Source organism: Palaemon carinicauda, chromosome 11, assembly GCF_036898095.1.
Source record: "Palaemon carinicauda isolate YSFRI2023 chromosome 11, ASM3689809v2, whole genome shotgun sequence".
In the NCBI taxonomy this organism is placed as follows: Eukaryota; Metazoa; Arthropoda; class Malacostraca; order Decapoda; family Palaemonidae; genus Palaemon; species Palaemon carinicauda.
In genome coordinates this window covers 114,913,283-114,928,498 of record NC_090735.1, presented here as the reverse complement: position 1 = coordinate 114,928,498, position 15,216 = coordinate 114,913,283, and the positions used below count along the sequence as shown (strand labels likewise).

The window sequence follows — 15,216 nt, the reverse complement described above, 5'->3', positions numbered from 1 at the left end:
AAAGAGACGGTTGTAGAAGCCCGGGGATTGATGGTCCCGGACTATAACCACTGCCTTCTTCTGTAACAGGAGCGACACCTCCTGGTGCAACGCTAGCCTCTTGTCCTTTTCCTTGTAGTTGGGAGAGAGGTTGATGGGAGAAGTGGTCAGAGGGGGTTTGCGGCAGAATGGTATCCTGTAACCCTCCCTTAGCCACCTGACAGACTGGGCGTCTGCACCTCTCCTTTCCCAAGCTTGCCAGAAGGTCTTGAGTCTGGCTCCTACTGCTGTCTGGAGAGGAGGAGAGTCAGTGTTTGCCTTTTGAAGTCTTGGGACCTTTCCTAGACCTGCTCCTGGAAGAGTCTGGACGGGAGCTTCCTCGGCTGGGGGCTCTGCCACGAAAGGGCGGAATAAACCTTGTAGCAGGAGTATCAGCCACTGGGGTGCGGTAAGTCCTGGGAACTGAGGGAGCAACCTTAGTCTTACGAGCTGAAGAGGCCACAAGATCATGAGTGTCCTTCTGAATCAGGGCCGCAGACAAATCCTTGATAAGCTCTTCGGGAAACAAGAACTTAGAAAGCGGAGCAAAAAGGAGTTGAGACCTTTGACAAGGTGTGATGCTGGAAGAAAGAAAGGTGCAAAGTTGCTCCCTTTTCTTAAGAACTCCTGACACAAACATTGAAGCAAGCTCGCCAAACCCATCGCGAATTGCTTTATCCATGCAGGACATTAAAAGCATGGCCGAGTCCTTGTCCGCAGGGGAGGTCTTCTTGCTCAGGGCCCCCAGGCACCAGTCTAGAAAATTGAACATCTCAAAGGCACGAAATACACCCTTTAGGAAGTGGTCTAAATCGGAGAAGGTCCAGCAAACCTTAGAGCGCCTCATTGCTGATCTACGAGGAGAGTCGACCAAACTTGAGAAGTCAGCCTGGGCAGAGGCAGGGACTCCCAAGCCTGGTTCCTCTCCTGTGGCATACCATACGCCCGCCTTAGAAGTGAGCTTAGTAGGTGGGAACATAAAGGAAGTCTTCCCTAGTTGCTGTTTAGACTGCAACCACTCCCCTAATATTCTTAAAGCTCTCTTAGAGGACCTAGCAAAGACGAGCTTAGTATAAGTTGACTTAACAGGTTGCATGCCCAGCGAAAACTCAGATGGAGGAGAGCGGGGGGTAGCAGAAACAAAATGGTCCGGGTATACCTCTCTGAAAAGAGCCAGGACCTTACGAAAGTCAATGGGTAGAGGAGAAGACTTGGGTTCTTCCACGTCTGATGAGGGATCCAGGTGCGCAGCTTCCTCCTCAGAAACCTCATCACCAGAGTGTAGCGAAGTGAGAGGTAATGTAACAGTGGTATGCTGAACAGCAGAATCTGAACAAGCGGGTGCATAAACGCTTGTGGTTTCATCCTCAAGTCTCTGTTGCTGAGTTAAAACCTGAGGTTCAGGCTGCAAAGACTGGTCAAGAAGAGTAGAGGAAGGTAGGCGCATGGGTTGAGGTGGCTGACTCCTAGCATGAGTTTCTTGTCTCAAGAGTTGCGCTTGCTGTAAGGGTTGCGGATGCGCAGTAGCAGGTTCCTGAGGTGTGAGCTGCGAGAGTTGAGGTAGCGGCTGCGCAGAACGCAGTTCCTGTCTCGCGAGTTGAGGTTCCTGAGGTGCTAGCCTAAGGAGTTGAGGCTCTCGCCTTGAGGAGGGTTGAGGTCGCTGCAGCGAGTGCTGAGGTGGCTGCCTCATGGATGGAAGAGGTTGTCGTACCTCAAGAGATTGTTGCCTCGCTGGTGGAACCGCAAGCGGAAGCGGAGGAAGTAAGGCATAAGACTCCTGCTCCCATTGCTGAGGTTGCCTTAAGGAAGGCGGAGGTTGCTGCACACCGCTGGTAACTGGCAACTCAGTACGCGGTAAGGTATCCTGAGGAACCTCAACTTCGTACGCCTGGCAGACTGGACTGCGGTGAGGCGGAGCGATCGCAGGAGGAGGTGTAACCTTCTCAGCCTGACACTCACGCATTAAGACCGCAAGCTGTGACTGCATGGACTGCAGCAAAGTCATCTTGGGGTCGACAGACGCTAAGGTCTGCTGAGGCAAAGCCTTAACAGAAGATGAGGTCTGTTGCGGCATCACCTTACCTCTCTTAGGAGGTGTGCAGTCACCTGATGACTGCGGAGAGTCAGAGCTAATCCAATGACTGCAACCAGGTTGTAGAACTCTTGAGGTCTGGACTTTGCGTTTGAGAGGTCTTGAGACCTGAGTCCAGCGTTTTCTCCCTGACATTTCTTCTGCAGACGAGTAAAAGACGGGCTCAATCGTCTGCGGGTGGGAGTGACGGTCTCTGTAAGACACGCCCGCAACCACCGAGGATACTTCTGTGCGCCGATCAAGGCCTGCCGAACCCTTTTGCCCTTCGACATTGCTTCTCCCCTGGGCTTGGGAGCTTGCAAGAGGTCCCGGACTGGGAGGACGACTGGCACGCACAGAAGTACCCTCACGTACCACACTGACACTGACACTAGCACTTGGCACCGCACTGACACTAGCACTTGGCACAGCACTGGCACTATCACCTCCCACTGCACTTTTGACCTTAAGTTCTTTGACTTCTGCCATAAGAGACTTATGGTCACTAACCACCGATTTCACTTTGTCACCTAAAGCCTGAATGGCACGCAAAACATCGGACATATCAGGTTGAGCACAAATAGTAGGTTCGGGGGTAGCCACTACAGGGGGAGGAAAAGGTTGAGGATCATGAGGTGAGGAAAAAAGTGAAGAGCGAGAAGAACTCCTCCTAACTCTCTCTCTCTCTAACTTGGTTGAATATTTCAGGAATCGAACAAATTCAAGTTCCGAAAGTCCGGCGCATTCCTCACATCGATCTTCCAACTGACAGGGTCTTTCCCTACAGTCAGAACAAGCGGTGTGAGGATCAACCGAGGCCTTCGGAATACGCCTATTACAAGACCTACATCGTCTATGGGGTGGGGCTTGTGAAAGGTCAGACATCTTGAATCAAAGAGTTAGTCAAGGGGGATTCCAAATCAAGCAAAAAGATCGTTAACCATTAATCAAAACTAAATAAAAGCTATCTAAGCTAATATAGAAGTTTCCAGTATAGCGAAAGCCGAAATCTTAGAGAAATACTTCACCAAAAGCCGTGAACAATACTCCAAAATTATAAGCGTATCCCAGAACGTCTTGCCGGAAGCACGACAGAGGAAAAATTGAGGTGGTGTCAACAAGAAGTACTGCAGTACCTGGCCACAGGTGGCGCTGGTGAGTACACCCCCTTCTAGTATAGTGATAGCTGGCGTATCCCTCCCGTAGAATTCTGTCGGGCAACGGAGTTGACAGCTACATGATTATCGGGTAAGTTTAATATTGAAAAAGCTAATTTAAAAAAAGAAAGGGTATCAAATATTCCCAACTATAGAGACAGCTAAAATGGCATTAAAAAAAAAGCATGGATAAAATGCTAATCATGGTAATTAGCACGGAAATGGCTTCTTCAGTAAACAGAACTCTAGCCAGTTAGGTACATAGTTTTCTCATACTACCCAAAATCTTCAACTTGTGGGTCCATTAACCCTTTTACCCCCAAAGGACGTACTGGTACATTTCACAAAACTCATCCCTTTACTCCCATGGACGTACCGGTACGTCCTTGCAAAAAACTGCTATATACATTTTTTTTGCATACTTTTGATAATTTTTTGAGAAACTTCAGGCATTTTCCAAGAGAATGAGACCAACCTGACCTCTCTATGACGAAAATTAAGGCTGTTAGAGCAATTTTAAAAAAATATACTGCAAAATGAACTTGAAAAAAAAATAACCCTTGGGGGTTAAGGGTTGGAAAGTTCCAAATAGCCTGGGGGTAAAAGGGTTAATAAACATTCTCAATAGTTGCAGCATAATGTCAGGAAGTATATTCATAATCAGGTAAAAATATCTGATAATCCCACTCATTAGTAACACGCAGAACTTGCTAATCAAATAACACTTTATTAGGTAAGTTTCACAATAATATTCAAACAATATTAAAGACTTTGCATATTTCAACAACTTATGATTTCAAAATGCTAAAGTATCAGTAGCATTGTATAAAATCATATACAGCATTCCATTTACAGCAAACAATTAAAATTTTTCAAACTAATAAAACATGTGTAACTTGTAACAATGCATGTAAGTACAGTAGCATCAAAGCTAAATATCAAAAATTTTAAGTAATTTTTATTTTTCCTAACATACTTACCGAGAACTACTTTCTTAGGAGTTACCTGTAACCTCCTCTCTACCGACCAGAGTTTTGTGTAGTGTAACCCCCACCCCGTTTTCTAAGGAGGCCTACCCCCGGCATTAAGGAATGTGCCCCGAGGGTAGGCTTATCGTAGGTCGATGTCCGCCCGGGTCAACAGCTTCAGTAAGTTCTATTGGATTAGCACAATGCTTGCAAGGGAAGACAGGCACTCGGGGAAGGAAGGGAGGGCCATTACCCGAAAGTAGTTCTCGGTAAGTATGTTAGGAAAAATAAAAATTACTTAAAATTTTTGATTTGTTCCAACACGAATACTTACCTCGAACTACTTTCTTAGGAGACTTACACTTTAGGAGGCGGGAGTGCTATTCTGACCCCCTGACCCGGGAAGCGGAGACCAAGGGGCCCAGGGATAACGGTACCTACTAGAAAACGGATGAGAGGGTAACTACACAAGAGTTCACGTTAGTGTCTAAGTACTCACCCTTTGAAAAAACTTCTTCTGATGCTTCTTCCAGTAGCGTAGTCATGAAGAATGTGTTATCCAATGGTATATGTTGGTACAGTACTCCCCGATGAGGCTAGGAAGCCGTGATTGCGCCTGGGGCTTTTACCGTTACACCGCTTGGAGGGCGGAGATGACTGTTCCAATGGAGAACCCGTCTAAGGACTTCCTCGAGTAGTCCTTGAGGTAATGGGCAGTAAAGGTTGACTGGTTCGACCAAGTACCTGCTCGCAGGATCTGACCTACTGCCATGTTTTTCTCAAAGGCTAAGGAGGTGTTCAGGCCCCTGATGTCATGAGGTCGGGGGGTGCCTGGCACTGCTATGCCTTCTTCCTTGTAGGCTCTGGCAATAACTAGTCTCAACCAGAAGGAAATGGTGTTCTTGGACACTTGTTTCTTATTAATACCCGTGGATACGAAGAGGCTCTTGATGCCTGGGCGGAGATGAGCCGTTCTTTCCAGGTATTTTCTAATTGTCCGTACAGGGCATAATTTCAAATCCTCTGAATTACTCGTCCTAGGGATGGAAGGTATTGAAAAACCTTCGAACCTCGGATCCCAGACTTCTGAGTTCTGAGTCTTAGCCACAAAAGAAGGCACGAACTTGAAGGATACTTCTTTCCACCCCTTCGAATGAGAAACGTCATATGACAGACCATGGATCTCACCCACTCTCTTAGCGGACGCCAAGGCCAGCAAGAAGACGGTCTTGAGGGTGAGATCTCTGTCCACGATATTCTTCAAAGGTTCAGAGGGGGGGCCACACAACATCTTCAGGACCTTGGCTAAGTCCCACTGGGGCACCCTACTCGCCTGTGGGGGGCAGGACTGCTCGAAACTCTTGACAAGCATCGCTATGTGCCTCGAGGCCCCCAGGTCGATGCCCTTCAGGAGGAAGACTTGGCCTAAGGGGGCCCGAACCCCTTTTATGGCTGGGATTGACATTCCCACCTTGTCTCTAAGAAACACCAGAAAATCTGCTATGTCTGGGACAGAGGCCTTCAGAGGTTTAATGTGCTTCTCAGAGCACCACTTCGTGAAGGAGGCCCACTTAGCCTGGTAGACCGCGGCTGACGACTTTCTCAGGTATAGCGACATTCTCTTAGCAGTGGATGAAGAATATCCTTCTTTCTTCAGGAGCCGCTCGATAGTCTCCAGGCGTGAAGACGTAGGGAGAGTGGGTTGTCGTGGAGCCTGAAGCACAGACCCACGAGGGCGGCGAAGACACAGACACCGCATTACTACCCCACAAGGGGTCATCGGAGGACACGTGCCCCCCGAGCACAAGGGCCGACTCTCCGGACGCACTACTGGGTTCTTCACTAGCCCTAGAAGGGCCCGCAATCGGCACTGCACTTTCACTAGGTTCTTGGGGAAGGTCGCTTTGTTCCTTCTCTAAGACAGACTTACTTCGGCCCCTACTCTGTGCAGGGGACGGCGAAACAGAGGCCCCGTCGGACCGCTCACTGGGTGATGGTAGCGGCGAAGTAACGCTAGCTTTTCTGGGGGAACGTTTCGCCGATTTTCTCTTTTTCGTACCGTAACGTACCCACTGGATATCACTACAGCCTACACACTCGGGGCACGTATCTGCTGACGAACAATCGCTTCCCCTACAGGAGGAGCAAAGGGAGTGAGGGTCCACTTCAGGCTTGGAGAGGAACGCTCCACACGATTTACCGGCTCTAGGCCCCGGACAACGGCGGATTTGCTCCATAATGCACACACGCAAGACACAAGCACAAAGGGAATCAAGGAATACACTGGGTAAGCACATGGGTGGAAGGTGAACACACAGGAACACCCGGGAAAAGTACACAGGAAAACACAAGTTACCACGCGGGGAACACGTGGGACACTTAGAACGCACACAAAGGATCGATAGAGAACGAGGGCGACGTGTTTACACGTCGCGACCAGAGAACTTACTGAAGCTGTTGACCCGGGCGGACATCGACCTACGATAAGCCTACCCTCGGGGCACATTCCTTAATGCCGGGGGTAGGCCTCCATAGAAAACGGGGTGGAGGGTACACTACACAAAACTCTGGTCGGTAGAGAGGAGGTTACAGGTACAGTAACTCCTAAGAAAGTAGTTCGAGGTAAGTATTCGTGTTGGAACAAATATCTATTGAACTTTCTGGAATACTGTAATTGAATGTTACCAATAATGACATATTAACAATCAGCATTTAATTGAATGAAACTAAATTACTGTCAAAGTTTGTTTGATGAGGTCTGATATGACACTAAACCTTACCAACACTGGATTAAAGAACTTGACAAGTAGTTTGGTATGTGGATGTTATTCTACTTTTTGGTTTTATGGGTATTCATGTGAATTTTTAAATTACTTTTCTGGGTGAAGTCCTTACCGCAAATGGCACACTTGAATGGCCGTTCACCAGTATGAATTCTCATGTGTATCTTGCGGTTGTGATTAGTTGAAAACATCTTACTGCATACTGAGCACTTGAAGTTCCTTTCATACTCATATATACTACTTCTTTCTTTTGCTAACTCATATGGAATTGCTTGGACTGTTATCTTGCCAATTTGAACCTCAGTAATTGGTTCAAATCTTTTATGAGCAAATTTATCTTCAAAAGTATTATGCAGAACTGGAACCCCAGAGTCACAAACATTATTTCCCCCATACCCTGGACTTTGTGTTTCTTCTTCCTCATCAGTCTGCTCCAATACTCTAGATTGATTACCAGAATAAAACCTTAATACTGGCTTGATATTATACATAGCTTCAGAAGCTCCTTCTAATCCAGTTTCATTAAATCTGTCCTGTGGTTTACTGAATGTACCAGTGTATGTTTGAATTGTCAACCTATCAATATTATCAATAAGTTGACTAGCAAGTGGATCAATTTCCTTTGACTCCACAAAATCATCCAATCCAGACTCATATTTGATAGGAATTTCTTGGCTACTCGCAGAAATAGTGTCTGAAACAATGGCATCATTTTTCATTCTATCATTATACCGATTCTTTTTCATTGCATGGATGATTTTGTGAGATTCTAAATTTCTCTTTGTAGTAAATTTTGATCCACATAAAACACAACAGAAAGGCTTGTCACCTCTATGTGTTCTTACGTGTCGCTTGTGGTCACTTCTAAGAGCTAATCTTTTACCACATATGTTACACCGATAAGGTCGGTCATTACTGTGAACTAACAACATGTGAGTTTTGAGATGGCCTTTCTCTTTGAACTTCTTGCTACATATATTACAGGTGAAGGGTCGTTCTCCAGTGTGAACCGTCATATGCCTTTTCAAATTACTTATGCGAGAAAAAATTTTTCCACACATATTGCACTTCCCAGCTTTGGTTTTCATCTTGTTATGTAAGCGACTGTGCAGAATCATATGTCTCCTTAGAGTATTAACACTACTGCATATTTTTCCACAAACAAAACACTCATTTATAGCTGGATCCTGGGAGAGATATTTAGTTTCTGAATAAATATTACACTTTATACTTTTAGGTGAGATAGTAGTCTGTTCCTGCTGTTCATTGGTATCTTTTGAATCATACTGGACAGAATCCCTCATCACTTTCCCTGTTGTCTGTGTATCAATCTGTATTCTACATAATGTACCCTCATAATTATTAATATCGGAAGGCTCATCGTTTTCATTGGTATACCGGTAATTATTCTTGGAGTAAGGAGTACTAGGCTCATTCTGAGGGCTATTTCTCTGGCTACTATAAACTAGCGTAATATTCTCCTTCAAATCTGCATCTGCAACTTGATTAAGAGCACAGGTACTTCCTAAACTTTCATGTGATACAACTTCGTGAGGATAAGCAGTTGCATTTTCAGTAAATAATAGCTCGTCTGTCATCTTTTTTTGTCCTCCCATATCCAGTTGGCTCTCGAACATATTGTTTGTTTCTTCCTTTTTACAGATGGTAAGATGATGGGGATGTTCTCCTTCAAAGCCACTGTCAATAATGGTGGTAATGGTCTCAGCCTCACCATCATTCATACTCTGGGTTGCTTCAACACTCAACTCCTCTACGGTGTGTTTATTTTTTCTCATGGCATGTATTATTTTGTGAGTTTCTAAATTGTGCAGGTATGCAAATTTCAAACCACACACTGCACAAGTAAATGGTCTACCTTTAGAGGGTGATTTTGAATGGGTTCTCATGTGTCTCTTTTGGTCACTTTTTTGGATGAATTTCTTACCACAAATGTTACAATCAAATGGTCGTTCACCTGTGTGAAGCATTGTATGTGCTTTTAGATGACTGTTTTCTTTGAACTTTTTATCACAATGATTACAGCTAAAAGCTCGTTTATCAGAATGTACTAACATGTGTCTTTTCAACATATATTTTCTAACAAAAATCTTCCCGCAAACATTACAGGTGTTTACAGGTTCATCCAAATTATCTCTAACATTGATGCTTACAGCTTCTGTTTGACTTTGACCTCCATGCTCAGTATGCCCCCTATAGTGAGTATGTAAATGACTGCTATGTTTGAAATTCTTATTACATATGTTACAATTGTATGGCCTCTGACGAGTGTGGCTTCGCATGTGAACTTTAAGTAAACTATTTTGAGTAAAGTCCTTACTGCAGATGGTACACTTGAAAGGGCGCTCCCCTGTGTGATTTCTCATATGAATTTTCAGATTGGTGCTTGTTGTATACTCCTTTCCACATACATGGCATTCAAAAGGTTTCTTCCCTTCTAATTCAAAAGGCACTCTTTCAATGAAAGTTGATGGTACCATTACAGAGGGTTCATTGGATGGTGAGGGCAATTTGTCCTCAAACTCCACAGCTTCAATGTTGTGGATAATTTCCTGAAGATCATCATCTCCCATCAACTCATGAGCAGTTATACCTTCAATGGATTCCTGTGAGTATGTAATATTATCCTCTTGATTTACATGGGTAAACTGATGAGAGTCTAAAGAGCTCTTTGAGCTAAAAACTGCATTACACAAATTACACGTATAAATGGTCTGCCCTGTATGACAATTCATGTGCCGACTATAATTACATTTATATTTGAACTTTTTACCACAAATATCACAAGAATAGGGATGATTAATTGAATGTAAGATCATGTGTGACTTGAGATTAGATTGAGAACGAAAGTTTTTGCCACAAACTTCGCAGTGAAAGGGTTTTTCTCCTGAGTGAATAACCAAGTGCTTTTTCAAATTATCCGCCTTTCGAAACTCCTTGCCACATACAAAGCATTCAAAAAGCTGGATGCCTTGATGTACCAACATATGTCTCTTCAGTCTGTTCTGATTCCTAAATTCTTTGCCACATTCAGAGCAGTAACACACCACTTCATTATCATGAGCAATTTTATGCAATACATAATTTTTAGAATATTTGAAAACTTTATCACAAATTGTACATTTAAAAGGCTTTTCCTGGCTATGCGTTATCATGTGAGCTTTCAACAGGTTATTGTTTTTGAATCGTTTGGGACATAGAAGACAACCAAATTCTCGCTCACCAGTGTGACACTTCAAGTGCTCTTTAAGATAACAAAGCTGCGTGAAAGACTGTTGACAAACCTCACAAACATATGGGAGGTACCCAGTGTGAAGCTTAATGTGTTTTTTTAGATTACTATTTTGGTTAAACCCCCTCTCACATACATTACATTTAAATGGTTTCTCACCAGTATGAATAAGAAGATGGGCATTGAGATGACCACGTGCACGAAATGATTTCTCACATAAATTACACTTGTAAGGTCTGGCACCATTGTGAGTCGCCATGTGCTTTTTTAGGTTGTCACCTCTTTTAAAAGATTTACCGCACATGCTACAAACATACACTTTTTCTCCAGGACTTTCTATTACCTCCATTTTCATTTCAGTACCTATTATGCATGTAAAAAGGAAAAAAAGAGCAATTAAAACCTTTCTACAATAATAAAAATCAATTCTAATACACTGCAATAATGCCGTTTCATATTCCCATGAATTACCAAGTAGAGTTTCCACAATAATGATTAAGAAAGATATTTGCAAGAAATATGAATACAGTACTATACAGTATTTATTAGATTACTGTATTTTGTATTTCAAATTATTTCACACTAAAAAATCTTTTATTAAGAGCAATTACATAACTTTGCATATGCTAAAAAATAATTCATCATTAATAATAATGTTTCCTGAGTTCAAAATAAAAACAATCTTATGCATACACAAAATAAAATCAAGATTGTAAAAGATGAATTATAAAAGAATTTACTTCAATACAAAATAATGAAGTCGCTACACCTACACAGTAACAAAAGTAAATACTGTACTGTATCTTATATAAAAAAAAACTCTATTAAGATTTATTTGCTTCAAAGCTTAATAGTCCTTTATCTTGTGATACCATGACATAAAAAATTTCCTCTCTCAATAACATTTTAGTAATATTGTACAGTACTTGAATTAACAAATAATTTCTTTAACAGAACAGTGATATTCATATACATTACTGTTACGTACACTGTTCCAAATATTCATTGATGTCTATATAAGAACTAAAACTCTTTTCAAAGTTTAAAAAAAAATATATTTTTCAATATATCTGCATCATGAAACTTACATAGCTGATGACTGCTGGTCTCATCTAGTATTCCAGATCACACTTATTTTAAGAGGACATTCATCTTGTGTACATCATACTTGAAAATTCTGCAAAGTGAACCATAAATGATAAAAAATTCTGCTCCATAAACATTTGAATGTTGTCTATAAAACCTTTTAATGATGTATTAGATCACTTTTCATTATATACTTCTATTATATAAAAAATTAGTAGTAAATTTTAAAACTTTCCAAAAGGAATTAAGACAAAAATGTAATTTATAATATTATGGTGTTTGGTAATACCCAATAAATAGAATTTCAATATACTCACCTGATATTCATATTGCTTCTTCTCCAGAAGGCCGGTTTAATTTAAACCCGTAAAATTTAAAAAATTAGGAGATTTCCCCATTTCCTTATGCTTCAATAAATAGGACCCTCTAGCGGTAAGTGCTAAGAAGCCCAGGTAACCTTGAGTTTTCAGTCATCTCTGTCACTTGGCAGCGATCGCACACTTTCAGATTGTTTATATACTGTAATGCTTTTTACAATGTCTTTTTCTGTTTTAGTTAGCAATTATTGCCTGCAATGTGCACAGGAATTATTTCTGGGAAATCATGAGCTGCATCCTTTTGTGTATCGCGTAGAGGTCAATTCTATGACTTAAATAATCGTTGTGAAGAGTGCACTTCACTCTCGAACCACTCCTGGAAAAGTATATTTCAATGGTTGGGATGAAGTTAACAGCACAAAAGGTAACTTCCTATTAGTTCAGGGAAGAAGAGGATGACAAATCCCCATGTGGAGGTTTTGATGCTGTATGAAGCATGGCTTAGCTAGCTGAAAAAGAGGACTTATTGATTATAGCGGGGATGACATTGATATTGACACACCACCTTTAGACATCTTTTAAGTTCAGACATCTTTTAAGTTCAGCCATCTTTCAATAGTAATAAGCTTCATAAACTCTTGACATCACTTCGTTCATTCGTTAAACTTCACAAGTCCAGTGAATTTTCCCTCAGCCTTGGGAATTCTGGTCTTTCTCAGCCTGTTGCCAACCTAATCCAATCCACTACAGTATAGTCATTCTAATATTAATAGTGTTTCATCTAATAAGGGTTCTGAACATATGCTGTGCTCCAAAGATTCAAAACTTCACTTTTCGCTGCTAAACCCTTGCAAAAGAACAATACTAGTTGCTCTGAGACATTTAGATTGTGAGGCGAAAACAATGGGTTACCTTGATTATAATATTCCTCCACTCACTAAATTAAGCACTTCTCATTACAGTACTGTAATCTCATATTACACTACTTATGTGGATGGTATGGCATATTGTATAATGCAATTAAAAGTTGATGGGCTAACAAAGTTTCAACTAAATTCTGTAATTGTTCATGAAACTAACAAACCCTACGTTATTTACAAATAGATTTTCTTTCGGTAAAGCTGGAAGGTGACTTTTTGGTGAGAGGTGGCAACCCTACCCAGTCCACCTGTATATATACTCATGGAGTGGTGAGCTAGTCACTTTTTCTCTTTCACTTGTAGAGAGCGATTGTCTCCTGTCTCTCTTCTTCAAGGTTGCCATAGACATTGACGAACATTGTTGTTTTGCACTCATTTTACGCTGACTTTCTCTTTTCTAGGTGAGATTGTGCTTCTTTATTGACGCTCCCAATGCAAACGTGCCTGGCGCGATCACTCTCACTCAAAAGTCTAACTCGGAGACGAAGCGATTGCGAGTTTCCTCTTCTTTGCATTCTTCTACACCTCTTTCCATAGTTCCTTCTCAACCGTCTTCCTCCAGGAAACAACTGAGTAGGAGTGCAGTCCCTTTAACTCCTGGGTGATCTCACAGACTTGGGGGAGTTGTTGCTTCCCCTGGAGATGCCCTTCTCTATTTCAAATGTTTTGCAGGCTAGGCTGTCCTTGGGGATTTCTTCTTCCTCTACGAAGGAAGCGCTTCTACGTCTCCCTCAACAGGGGGCTGAGAGGGATCACTCACCTGTTGCCAACTTCATCCTAGGCTTTTGCAAGGTGTTCTCCTTTCGCCCTCTGGACTGCCTCCTCCTAACGACGAGCCTTATAGTCCTCCTGTGGCATCGTCGTCTCCTAATTTACAGACCTTTGTTTCTCCCCTTTGGAATGTTTCCAGCCAGCTGGCTAACCTCCTTCCTACGGCTGCTGTAGACGGTTTTTAGGTTAGTGTTGCTTCATCTGATCATCAAACACTCGGACGAGACTCATCACCTCATCTTCCTGGTCGGTTAGGATGTGGTTCGCAACAATTCAACGATGAGATCAGAATTTATTCTGATCAACGATCACAGGGGCAAGACTCGTCACCTCGCCTTTCTGGTCGATCAGGATGTTGTTCACGATGATCTGATGTTAAATTAGAAGTTTTGTAAGTTATCACGATCTCAACGCTCTTCTTCACGATGGGATTCTAATTCTAGGGCTTCACGCTCACGAGACCTAAGGCCGTCACGGTTTCGGCATTCTGATAAGAGTTTAAGATCACGAGCTATACGCTCACGATAACGAGATTCAAGCTCATGTTCACGAGATTCACGCTCGCGTTCACGAGCTAAATGATCTCAGTCACAATCTAGACGTTCACATCCTCGACATTCACAAACATAGGGGCGACGCTCACATCCACGAGGGCGACGCTCACCTTCGCGAAATCATTGGTCGTGTTCAAGTGAACAACGTTCACATTCGCGGGGGCGGTGTTCACGATCGCGAGGACGACGTTCATGAGGAAGAAACTCTAGACATTCCCGACGCTCCCGTTCATGAGTTAGTCGTTCACGTTCTCGAGCAAAACGTTCACGATCATGAGCGAAACACTCACGGTCACAAACAAAACCCTCTCGATCATAACGAGACACTTACGTTTGGGTGCAGAACGTTCTAAGCACTCTTCTTCCAAACATCCTTCGATCGTTAAAAGACATTCTACTGACCAATCCTCTGATGTGAGTTCCGCTAAGTTACTCCTGTTCCGTTTACGGCCTGGGACGCTTTTACTAAACGATCGCCAACACTAAAGCGTTCAACCGTGTCGAAGCGCTCCCAACGCTTCCAGTCGGTCAGGTTCTTTGCCTGTGGTGGGGATTAGTTGTCCTCCGGTTCCTCAGGTTCCCGTAGGGCTTTCTGCTTCTCGTTTGCACAACTCAGGAACAAAAATGGTGGTCTACCCTTAAATCTGCACTCTTTGGTTTAGATGCAACAGTTCCTCCTTTACTTAAACCAGATGACTCCGTCACTCACTGTCCAAAGGAAAAGGCAACCCTTTTGGCTGATGTTTTTGACAGTAAACAGAGTAATGAAAAACTTGAACTTCCTCATTCCTGTTTTCCTGAGGCTAAACTAACTAGTTTAGCGTTTCGATCTCGTGATATTAAAGCTCTGTTGATGGACCTTGATGCTTATGGAGGTGTAGACCCAAATGGTATTTTTCCTTTGTTTTTTATAAAGACAGCAGATTTCTTAGCTCCAAAGTTATCTGTTATTTTGTGCAAGTTAGCAAGAAGAGGAGCTTTTAGCACTTGTTGGAGAATTGGTAATGGTACTCCTCTATGCAAATGTGTTTGTGTTAGCTCAAGTCCCACTGATTACCGCACAATTTCCATAACTCCCATATTATCTAAAGTTTTTTAACGTCTTCTGGTAAAACGTCTTAATAGGTTTGCTGAAGGTAATCACCTACTTCCCAGTTTGCAATTTGGTTTTCGTAAAGGCCTTGGAGCATGTGATGCCCTTCTTACAATCTCCAATGCTGTACAGAAATCCCTTGATTGTGGTCAGGAAGTTCGTATGATTGGCCTTGATTTTAGTGCTGCCTTTGACTGTGTTAATCATGAGGCTCTTGTTTTCAAACTG

General features: G+C 42.7%; 1 protein-coding gene across 1 annotated transcript in view; it reads right to left on the bottom strand.

Annotated features, from left to right (window-relative positions):
• Positions 1 to 6,867: 6,867 nt before the first annotated feature.
• The window catches only part of LOC137650131 (zinc finger protein 721-like), a 20,999-nt gene continuing 12,650 nt past the window's right edge, over positions 6,868 to 15,216 (bottom strand). Inside the window, exons 2-3 of the mRNA XM_068383275.1 lie at positions 11,336 to 11,424; positions 6,868 to 10,610 (exon numbers count right to left, since the gene is read on the bottom strand). Coding sequence (XP_068239376.1) covers positions 7,045 to 10,602 — 3,558 coding nt within the window. The 5' untranslated portion in view covers positions 10,603 to 10,610; positions 11,336 to 11,424 and the 3' untranslated portion in view covers positions 6,868 to 7,044. The remainder of the gene's footprint in view (positions 10,611 to 11,335; positions 11,425 to 15,216) is intronic.